General features: G+C 51.9%; 1 protein-coding gene across 1 annotated transcript in view; it reads left to right on the top strand.

Annotated features, from left to right (window-relative positions):
- The first annotated feature begins 2,350 nt into the window (after window positions 1-2,350).
- TCERG1L (transcription elongation regulator 1 like) overlaps window positions 2,351-11,482 on the top strand; it is a 36,568-nt gene continuing 27,436 nt past the window's right edge. Inside the window, exons 1-3 of the mRNA XM_049790456.1 lie at window positions 2,351-2,671; window positions 4,201-4,347; window positions 5,192-5,372. Of these exons, the coding sequence (XP_049646413.1) occupies window positions 2,351-2,671; window positions 4,201-4,347; window positions 5,192-5,372 (649 nt within the window). The remainder of the gene's footprint in view (window positions 2,672-4,200; window positions 4,348-5,191; window positions 5,373-11,482) is intronic.

Raw genomic sequence — 11,482 nt, 5'->3', positions numbered from 1 at the left:
GGGGGCCAGGATATGGGAGTCCCTCCTCTTAAGCCAGTCTCTCCTGGCTGTTCTCGGGCAGGTTTATCTTCCTCTTCTTTCCTTCCCAAATTCCATTGCCCTTTAGCTAGAGAAAGAGTAAATAACATTTACAAAAGGTTGTTCAGACACTGGGACTTTTATGTTCCTGACGTTGCTTCCTAACCTGGGAGTCTCAGCGGTCCCTGGGATAAGGGGCGTCGGGCGGCATTGAGCAGGCTCCAGTTGATCCAAGTATCTGGCCATTCTCCAGGGCACGGGCACTCCTGGCCGTGTGGGGGCCTAGCGGAGCTCTGCGGTCTGGGCCCGAATCAACAGGACCTGCGGGACGGCCAGGAGGCGTGTTCCCTGGTTTTGGAGTCTGGGGCTGTGTGGTCCAAAGGCTTGAGAGAGCAAAAGTGTGGATGGTCCAGCGAGGTTTGAAGGGCCTGGTCACCACTGCCCTGCCTGGAGCCGCCCCTGGGGGCGCTCGCTAGCCGAACTGGAGCGAGGGAAGCCCACGGGGTTCCCTCCCCGCTTCTCCCCTCCCCGCTTCTCTCCGGCGCAAGGTGCGCGGTGACCCTGGCCAGGATTGGGTGGCCCGCGCTGGCCTAGGAACAGCAGCGCGGTGAGGAGGAGGCGCGGGGAACCCCAGAATCAGTGGGGGCCAAACCCCTTCCATCGTGCCCTGTGGAACCTTTAATTGTGGAAAAGGCTCTGGAGTGGGGTGTACTCGGTGGTGACCAGGTTCTTTAGCTTGCAGATGCGCAGGGAAGTGGGGCTCAGAGCAACCGGGAAAGGGCGCAGCTGAGCCGCCGGCAGGACAGAGCAGAGGCGGCCCGGCTGCTGGGAGGTTCTCCATAGCCTTGGTGGTCATCCCCAGCTCCCCGAGGGGCATCCCCGCTCAGGGCGCACGCGGGCCGTGGCCGACCCGTCAAGCGTCCCGCGACGCTCCCGGCACTGCCGGGACCAGTGTGGCCGCGCACTCCGCCTGAGCACCGGCTAGTGCTGGGTGAGTGAGTGGGGAGCAGTGACCTGGGCGCTGCTCGCCCCGGAGCCCCAGAAGAGAGGGGCTCAGTGCGCCCGGGGCCGAGTGGTCCAGGACTGGCGGGGCGCGAAGCTTTCCGAGCCGGCAGCTGGGCAGCCGGAAAGGCCAACTCTCTGACCCAGCGCCCCGACGTGAATCAGCAGCTACCGCAGGGCAGGCTTGCGAGTGGGACCCGTTCCAAACGGGAGATCGCCTGGGAGCGCGGGAGCATTTCTGGCTTGTGCTCCATGGGGAGCGGGGCGCAGGGCCGTTTGCGCACAGTTGGGGTGCGTGTCCGGAGAGGGGCGCGCGCCCCCCTCCAGGGCCTTTCCCCTAAGCTCTGAAACGCACAGCTCGGGCTCAGGCCGCGCGAGGCGCCTCTCCGCACGGACCGCTGGGTTAGCTTAGGGCTTGTCGGCTGAGCCCCAAGGAGTCCCTCGGAGTGTCCACTGCGCGACTGCCCGGCGCTTCGGGCTGGGACCTGGGCCGCAGCGGGCACGGGCGCCGCCTGGCGTTTGCGAGGGAGTGGAGGCGGAGGGCTGGGCTGGGGCCTGCGGGCATCCCCGGGCGCCAGGTGGAGCGAGCGCCGGAGGAGGGCGAGCCCCGGCCCCGCACCCGCACCCGCACCCCTGGCCCCGAGCGCGGCGTTGGCCCAGGACCGCAGTGTGTGTGTGTGTGTGTGTGTGTGTGTGTGTCTGTGTGTGTGTGTGTGTCTGTGTGTGTGTGTGTCTGTGTGTGTGTGTCTGTGTGTGTGTGTGTGTGGCAGCGGGGCAGGACCCGTGCCCGCGCCGGGGACGGCACATGCCGCTCCTGACGCCGCCGGTGCCCAGGACCAGCGGCCTGGCACGGAGCGCCTGGGGGTGGGCGTCCCCACGGAGCCCCCGGCCGCTCTCTAGGGGCAGCGGGCGACGCTCGGCGTCGGGGTCCGCGGCCCGAAGCCCCTCGAGGCCGCGCGCCCTGGACGACCCGGTTGGCTAGCCCGGCGCCCGGTGGCACCTGCCCGGCTCGGGTGCCGCCGCCTCGGCCAGCGCGGGTCCCCATCCCCGCGCCTCCGGGGGCGCGGGATCCGGCCCGGGCAGCTCCGTCCTGCGGGATCGCGGCCCGGGAGGCGCTGCGGGAGCCCCGAGGCGCGGGGCCGGGCCGGGGGCGCCGGGAGGCGGCGCGCGGGAGGAGGGGCTCCCGCGCGGGGCAGGGGCAGGGGCGGAGCGAGCGGCGGCGGCGCCGCGGCACCAAGTGAGTTGGCTGGGCTCGGGAGCCCGCGCCGCCGCCGGCCCGCACCTCGGGCGCCGCCGCCCGCCGCCCCCGCCGGCCGCGCGGGGATGCAGGATGCTGGGGGCAGCCAGGCTCCCGCGGCGGCGGCGGCAGCAGCAGCCCCGGCTTTGGCTGATGAGCGCGGAGCCGCCGCCGCCGCCGCCGCCCTGGCTCTGGATGGTGCCCGGCTCGGCCGGGCTGCTCCGCCCGGGCCCCGGGGTCGCGCCCCCGCGCGTGCTGCTGGCCTCGGCGCGGCCCCCCGCCGCCCCGCTGCTGCCCGGCTGGCCGGCCCCGGGAGAGGCGCTGCTGCCGCTGCTGCCGCTGCCCGCCGCGCCCGGCCACGCCGCCGCCGCCGCCGCCGCCGCCGGGCACCCCTGCGCGCTGCCCCCCGGACAGGTAACGCGCCCGATCCCCAGCCCCATCCCCAGCCCCAGCCCCAGACCCGGGCCGCAGCCGCACCGCGGCCCGCGGCGGAGTCCCCCGCGCCCGCCCGGTGCAGCCCCGCGGACGCCCTGTGCGCGCAACTTGCGCCCAGCCCGGGCCGCCGTGGAGCGCTGGGCAGGGGCGCCCCGGTTCGGGCTATGCGCCCACGACTTAGCGCCCAGAAGTTGGTACTTTCCATCTCCGCCGGACGCGCTGGCGAGCCGGGGATCGATCGCCGTTGGGGTCCGACCCGGCTCGGACCCTGCAGGGACCGAAGCGGGGCTGCGCTGCGCCGCGGCCGCCGAAGGTCGTGGGGGCCGCGGTGCCAAGTGGCGCCCAGGCCGGGCAGGACCCATTCATTCATTGTTCAGCCCCGAACTATGCAGATTTATTTAGATCAGAAGCCCGGCCGGGTCTGCTTCTAAGCACCTCCTCATTAGCACATTCCAATGACGGGCCTGCCCGAGCCGCGTTTCATTAATTTTCTCAGCTTATTGCAGGGAGGGGAGCTTCCAGCCAAGGCAACCCCACACCCGGCCCCGCACACTCCACCGATCTCGTAGGCGGGTTCCCCACCGCGTTTTAATAGGCGATGCGGCTCATTGTGGGGTTGACTGAATAAACTGGTCGCCTCTCCCCATATTGCCAAGGGTGGTTATATCACGGGTTGCCACTAGAGGTATATAATGCCTAGGAACCACCAGTATTTATTTATTTATTTATTTTTGTAGAGACAACCCTGGAATTTTTTTTTTCCTCACATATTTTCCAAAGGGAAAAAAAAATAAAACAAACACAACCAAACTTAATCTTTGAGTTATTTTTGTGAGACATGATCTCTGGTAAAGCAGCAAAATAGACAGCTAGAGGAACATCCTAACAGGAACATAGGAAGTAGAACAAACAGGAGCTGAAGCGCTGTGTCCGTCCTCTGGCCTTCGACTGGGTTTTCCTCCCGTGTTCCCTCAGCGTTGCTCCTTCCTTCTGTGCTCCGTGTCACCACCCCTGTGATCAGCTCACACATCCGATTGCCTTGGACCTACTGGCTCTTGGGAGCATTTGGAGACTTTGCAGTTTTAACCCCTTGGCTACTTCAGTTTGGAAGAGAAAGACTTTTTTACAGGGGTGACAATGAAGATATGAAATGGCCTGCTGATGGGAGCACACAGAACAGAGCTGTATGTTGGCCTTTGCTTTCTCATACTCAGCACTGAGTCCCGGTTTCCTGCCATGAAACTGGTTTTGTGAGCCTTAGTTTTTCCTCAATTGATGAAGCAGGCTGTGCTGGCAATGCATGAGGCCATCGGTCATGAAAACGTATGGAAACTTATATACTTAAAACCGTGTTTTCCCCTTAGATCTGCCTACACTTATGGTTTTGTAAAGCAGGAAAAGAGGGATGTTTTTTTCTCAGAACCAAACAGAGGCACTTTTAAATTCGCTTTGCAAGCCTGTGTGAGTGCAAGCTCCCAGACACACCATGCTGTTTCCTTGTGTTTCAGTGGCTGTTTGGTGGCCCCCCTCCACCTGTGGGCCTGCCCCCCTCCTCTGCTGTGGAGCTGGTGCCCTTCCTCCCTCACATTTGCCCGGCTGCTCTTCCAGCTCTTGTTGGCAAAAGTTGGGTAGACAAAAGGATCCCTAACTGCAAGGTAAGGACACATGTTGTTATGCAGGAGAGTTGGGCACTGCGGGGCGGGGGTGGGTGGGTTGTGAGCATTTCTTTGACAGCTGGGCAGGCTCTGCCTTGAAACATGCGGGAGATGATCAGGGTGTTTAGAATGAGGCCTAGTCTGCTCAGGACAACAGGACACACAGAGCAGGCATTTTCTGTTCCCTGGAGCAACATTTGATTCCTGACTCTGAGACCATGAACTGTCCTGTCTCATAGGACACAATTCCTGACTCTGAGTCAGATGTTTAGAAATGTTTCTGGATGTTTCAAAATATGTGGCCATTGATCAGAGGCTCCCCTGAAACACGTTACATCATATATTAATCAAGATAATATTTTAGGAGAGTTTTTTCCATTGTTGTGGATGTCTTGCTTAAACATGTTGTTTAAAACATGCTTGCATGTCTAGCTTTCAGCTGGTTTATCATGCGTTTTGAATTCCATTTTATTGATCGTCCTGTCTTGTCTAAACTAAAGAAACTGTAATGTGAACATTTGTTCTACAAGGCTCTACTCACTTCCTAGGAGTAGTGTTTTCATCTAGGAACTGGGCTGAGTTTGGCTTGGGGCTGAGTTGCCTAAGGTAGTCACTGGAGTCCAGCCGGAGTCCAGCCAGTGTCTGTTGAGAAGAGGGTTTTGTGAGCTGGGCTCCTGATTTCTGAGTTGGGGCTTCGTGAATCTCTCTCATAGAACTCTCTCAGGCTACTCTGTTCCAGCCTCCTGCAGGGGACCAATCCAGGCAGTGCCACATTCTCAGGGGCTTTTGCTTGCTCCCAGGTCTGGTCTTCATCCTAACATGCCCTTGCCTTGTGTGACTACAGATCGTCCTGAACAATTCCTTCGCTCTCGAGTCCACGTGGCTGTATCCTGATGACTCAAGTCTGTTCCCTGGGCCCGAGAAACCTCATTTCCTGACAAACCAAGTGGCCGTGTGTCTGTCCAGGCCTGCGCCTGCCTCCAGGCCACTGCCTGCAGTGGTTTTGGCCCCACCACCCATCCCAGGTGGGTGCTAGTTTGAGCTGCCACCAAGCGCTCCTTGTGGCTTTTGTCGTGAGGATTTTTGTGCATGGAAATTCTATTTGGGTCTTTATGGTCTTGTTCTTGGGCGGAGACAAATTGCCCTTTTTCCTTGTGTGGTTCCTTTCATAGAGACTGGGGCTTGGAGGCCACTGACAGCCTCGTGCAGAGTCTGGGATGTGGGGCCATGTATGGAGTCTAGGCTGAGGGGCTGTGTGCAGAAGACTGCATGGATGCCCCTTCAGAAAGCTTCTGCGTTCAGAACTGGACTGGCTCTGAGTGCCTGCTTGCTGCCACTGCTGCTGTGGTTCAGGCCACTGTCAGTCACTGTGTCCCCTGTGTGGACTCAGGGCTGGAAGGTCTCAGCAACACACAGGGTCTGTGAGCTGGAGGTGGTGTTGGCAGAGGCCTGGAACCCCTTGTAAGAGACAGTTTCTACTCCTCATTCACAGCATGTGACCCGAGAGAGCATTTGTCCTGGAACAGACACCCATGAAATAATCCCTAGATGAAGGATTGTATAATAAACCCATAGAGTAACAGGAGAATAGAGTCATCTTATGAATTTTTAAATTGATTTTTAAAATCGCCTTAACATACGATCGTAATAGAAAGCTGGTGTCGCCCTGCCAACAGTCTCTTGCACACCTTCCATTATGGGATGTTTTATGACCTTCGCAATCGCATTATCCCCCGTCATTCCCTCCCCACCATACGCATCTTGATGTGCGTCTCTCAAATTCTATAATAAGGACACAGTGCTGGGCTGAGAGGCCCCCATCCCCCCTCTGTGTGCTTTCCTCATTCTCGTGAGGGGGATCCTGTTCCCTGAGAAGTCAGGAAGAGCAGCGCTGGCTGGTGCTTTGCAAGGGCTTTAATGAGTCTTGACTGAAGCTCGCCGGCTGTCCTTGTAATTGTGCTCCCTGAGTTAGTGACTCAAGGTGGGTGCAAACAGCATACATTTACAAACATTTTACAGTGAGACGATCGTGTTTCCTACTTAATTTAATGATGATAAAGGGTGATTAGAGTGCATGTATTATACAAGGGTTCTGTAGCTGGAGGTGACTCTTTGGAGTGGAAAATGGCAATTTTTTAGCTTCCCAAAGTGTTGGCAATAAACTGACAGCAAATCGGCCACAGATTGTGTTTTAAAAGCAGTGAAATGAGTTCACCTGTTCCATACCACCTTGGTGGCTCCTTCCTTGCTCTGTCACTCTGGAAGGTCTGGGAGCATTTTGTAGAAGTCTTGATGCCATTTTCACTTGTGACCTGCTGTTGGCCCCCATCAGTGGTGGGAGCAGGAGGGAAGAAGGGGGCAGCGACTTCTCCAAGTTTAGCTGTTGCCCCACAGAGCATGGATGTGTTTATTTTGCCTTCCGACTTGTGGCCTAATCTATTTTTAGGGGCAAATAAAATCATATTTCTTTTTTAACATGGTTGTAATAGAATAACTGTTCATGCTGGCCTGTTCTGCTATTTGTCAAATGTCTGCTCTTATTTTTCCCTGAAAAATATTTTTGGATTAATGAACCTTAAGAACAGAACCTTAACTCTTGCAGTTTGATACCTCTTTGGGGGAGAATATATCTGCCCCAAGGTTATTTAATACAAACTTCAAGTGCCTTTATTTTGAGATGAGAGTTCCTGATTCCTGAAAACTTAGACTTTTAGACAAATCTCTGAATTTTTGGAGAGAAGACAGATCTTTGGGGAGGGAGGGATGCCTGTCTCGGGCCCAGCTCACAGGTGGGACTGTTTAGGTACTTCCAGCCACAGACACTGGAGACAGGCTCGGGCTTGGGGAGCCAGTCACAGACAATGACGCTCCTTCAAAGCTCCTGGAATTGGGGAGGAAACAGAACTTCTTTAATGGGGCATTTGCACCGACATGGTCAGAATATGTCTTTGAAAAATTGGCATAGAGTACATTCTAGTATAACTTCATAAATATGTAGTCGAAAGCATCATACTTTGGTGAAAGTGTCTGCATCATCGACATAGCCCAGGTATAAGTAATGTTACAGGTGATGTTTTTGGGGGCAAGTCCTGGGGTCCAAAATGACCATTGTGGGACTGGATTCTGCCCCACTGCTGGATCTACATGCCGCAAAGTGTGGAGGACTGAGCTGGGGCCTGTGCAGTGTGCAGGACTAGATTCAGGTCTGTGTGTGGAGCCAATGCTGCCACCTGAGAGGTTCTCCTTAGCCTCCTAGTTAGATCCTAAAGTGACCCATAATGATGGCACCAGAACATCATCTGTTTCTTTGCTTCCCATCAAGTTGGATCGAGGGCTGTCTTGGTGCTCTGGGGGAATAGCAGACCCCCGACCCCCCCCCCCCAAGAGGCTGTGTCTTGTGCTGGGACTTGAGCAGTTTCCTGGGGTGCCCATTTGTGCCACCATGTGGAGAGAGGAGGGCAGGCATTCACCTCTTCTGGGAGGACCTGGACTAAGGGCTCCTGCTTAGGCATGGGTACTGGGCTCAGCTGCTGTGAGGCTCCATCTAGTGCTGACCCCATGAAGGGAAGGGCTCAAAGGAACACCTGCTCATGTTGCGCCATTAGAGCAACCCTGATACAGCTCTGCCCTCTTTCCCATATCTGTAGGGGCAGAGTGCAGGGCCTCTTGTTCACATCCTGTGATCCCTATTTCTGCCCCTAAAACTTCTCCATTCCTGCCCCTATGACTCCCCGATTCCTGCCTCTGAAACTCCCTCATTCCTAATCCTGAGACTCCCCCAATCCTGCCCCTGAGACTCCCTCATTCCTGCCCCTGTGACTCCCCCATTCCTGCCCCTGAAACTCCCTCATTCCAAGCCCTGAGACTCCCAGATTCCTGCCCCCGTGACTTCCCATTCCTGTCCCCGTGACTCCCATTCCTGCCCCTGTGATCTCCCCATTCCTGCCCCTGAGACTCCCCTATTACTTCTCAGCACTTACCCTGAGCAAATGGGAATTGCTTGAAACCTACTGGGAATGGAAGGAAACACTGCCCCTAGATGACAACCCAGCTCTGAGTTCTCTGAAGTGCTTCATTCACTACGAGCCTGCGAAGAAAGGAGGACCCTGTTTCTAGCTGTAAAGCCTATTCACCATTCTGACTTGTGACTTCTGGTATTCAGTACAAAGTTTCAAGATAGACCATGCAAAAAAAGCATCAGTCATTGTCAAGAAGTAAAACCATCAAAAGAACAGAACCCCCAGATGACACAGACGTTGGAACTTGAGCAGGCACCTTGAGGGACTCTGATATAGTCATGAATTGGAAGGAAAAGGGATGACCGAAAAAGAATCTCACTATAAATGTGGAGAGTAAGAGAAAGGAGGCCTGGTGTTAGAAATGAATGAATTTGATGGGCTCCTTAGTAGATGTGATAAAGAATAAAAGGATGAGGGATATTAAATACAGGCCAATAGAAGAGACGAAAATTGTCCCATTTAGAGACAAGGAGAAAATGGAGAATCTTGTATGGGGTTCATAAAAACTAACAGTTTAACTTCATATAATTGGACTCTCAGGAGGAGAGAAGAACTAGCTGTAGAGATAATCACTAGTGGTTATTAAACAATAATGAAGGGTATTAAAACACAGATTGAAGAGACTGAACAAACTCCAGGATGGAAAGAGAAGCAACAACAAAAGGCCTGGAGGAAGGAGTTAGAAGTGTAGACCCCACTGAGAAGTGGGGTCACAGTATTTGAAGGTGAAATCTGTGATGATAGTGACAGAGGTGACTGCGAGGGAATGGGGTCAGAGAAGGGCACTTTACTGGAGGAGATTAGTACAATATACTTTAACACTAACTTAACTATCTTGCCTGAGCCAGAATAAAAATTTAAAAGCACACATATAAATCATGTACATGATGGAGGAAACACATGATAATTATGAATAGTGTTTGTGCTGGGGAGATAGTACTACAGGTAGTATTACATGCTGCAGTTGGGGTTTGAGCCCCAATATCCCATGGAGATTCCCGTCCAAGGAGCCAGGAGTAATTCTTGAGCATTGCTGGGTGTGGCCCAAATAAACAAAAAGTTAAAATCAGAAGATGCAAGGAAGATGAAATGGGAAACCTAATAAATTCTCAACAAAAGAGCAAACAGGAAAAAAAGGACAAATATAAGTAGAAAACAACTACAAGATTGTGGGTTTAAATGATGTGAACAACTTCGTGTTTTTTAATTCTTTACCTCAATGACATGAAGTTTATAAGAAACCATTTTCAATATAAAGATGGGGAAGACAGAAGTTAAGAACATGGAAAGGACAGAACATGCAAATAACCATCCAGAGAAAACTGCAGAGGTGGGTTTATAGCAGGCAGGTAAGAAACATCTCCAGGCACTAACAGGGACATTTTGTAACTAAAATATGCAATTAAAAGTACTCCCATATATAGAAGCTCCAAAGAAATGTAATAAACATAAAATATCCACAGACAAAACTGAACAAGGAAATAGAATGGAAGTTACATTGGAGATTTCAGTACTTCCTTAAGGATGAGTAGAATGAGGAGGCAGGAAATAAGGATTTGAAGAGTGTGTTCAGGGATCACTGAATTGACTGAACTAACACATTTAACACTTTAAAGAGAAAAGAAAGATATAGGATTACTATTTATTCATAGGGGATATTCACCTATACAGGCCACATTACAAGCCCTAAGTCAATCCGACATTTTTTAATAATTAAGAACTGATACAGGGGCCAGAGCAATAACGCAGTGGTAGCACATTTGCCTTGCATGGCTGACCCAGGATGAACCTCGGTTCGATCCTGGCACCCCATATGGTCCCCCAAGTCAGGACCGATTTTTGAGCACATAGCGAGGAGTAAACCCTGAGCATCACTGGGTGTGGCCCCAAAACCAAAACAAACCAAACCAAAACAAACCAAAACCAAAAACCAAAAAGACCTGCTACAACTTATTCTCTGTCCATTGAAAATTTTGTAATTAAGATAGAAATTCTTAAACATTCAGGAAACCTTCAAACATCTGGGTCTTCAACAAAAAATTTTCAAGTGGCATATGCACAAATGTGAAGTGACATATGCCCAAACATGAAGTGACTATGGGGAATTTGAAAATATTTTGAGTTGGATGAAAATGAAGTCAGTATTTAACAAAACATGTAGGACATAAATAATGCAGTGTAAGTAATTATGTAGAAGAAGGAAATTCTTAATAAAATATTAGCAAATCTAATTGAACAATACATTAAATGGGTCATAGACAGTGATCAAGTCAGATTTATCCCTGAGATGCAAGGATAGTTCAACATAAAACAATCAGTATATGTCAACTACTTCTTGTATAGGATAAAAGATAAAAGTTAATTTAATTATTCCAATAGAGATGAATACAAAAAAGGCATTTCACAAAATGCAACATTTCATGCTAATAAATTCTCATTTGCTGGATAGAGAAGGACACACTTCAATATAGTAAAGATCAATGTGACACGTCTGGAACTAGCATCATATTCAATATTTGAAAAGCTTCCACTCTAAGAGTAGTAACAAGACCAGGTCACCAAATCTCACCGCTCCTGTACAACACAATGCTGGATGTCTTAGCTGAAAAATCAGGAAAAACAAATGAATACAAATAAGCCAGAAAACATTCCCAAGAGTAACACTCTTTTTATTTGTATATGATATTATCTTCCATAAAGAAATCTCATAGAGTCAACCAAGAAGAGATGCGGGAAGCATTTGATGACTATATTGCAATTGCTGGAGACAAGATCAGTCTCCAGAAATCAGTGTGTTTCAGTGTACACATGACAAAATATCTGAGAAGGCACCAATGGAAAAAAGAAACTAATTTAGAGTAGCACCCAAAAGAATTCAGTAGGCTTGGAAGTACATTTAACCATGCAGTGAGATCAATCAGATGGAAGCTGAAACTGATAAAGACTAAAGATGCCAATGGAAACAATTCATGTTCATGAACTGAAGAATTAATATTGTAAAACTGACCACAAAAACTCAAATAAGCTATACATTTATTTTTCATCAGAATCTCCATATTATTTCTCACCAAAAAAGAAAAGAAAAATTTTACAATATTAATGAAGTGGCAAAATAC

This window comes from Suncus etruscus, chromosome 17 (assembly GCF_024139225.1).
Source record: "Suncus etruscus isolate mSunEtr1 chromosome 17, mSunEtr1.pri.cur, whole genome shotgun sequence".
Taxonomy (NCBI): domain Eukaryota; kingdom Metazoa; phylum Chordata; class Mammalia; order Eulipotyphla; family Soricidae; genus Suncus; species Suncus etruscus.
The sequence above is the reverse complement of the archived record's forward strand: the minus strand, read 5'-3'. Positions and strand labels throughout refer to the sequence as shown.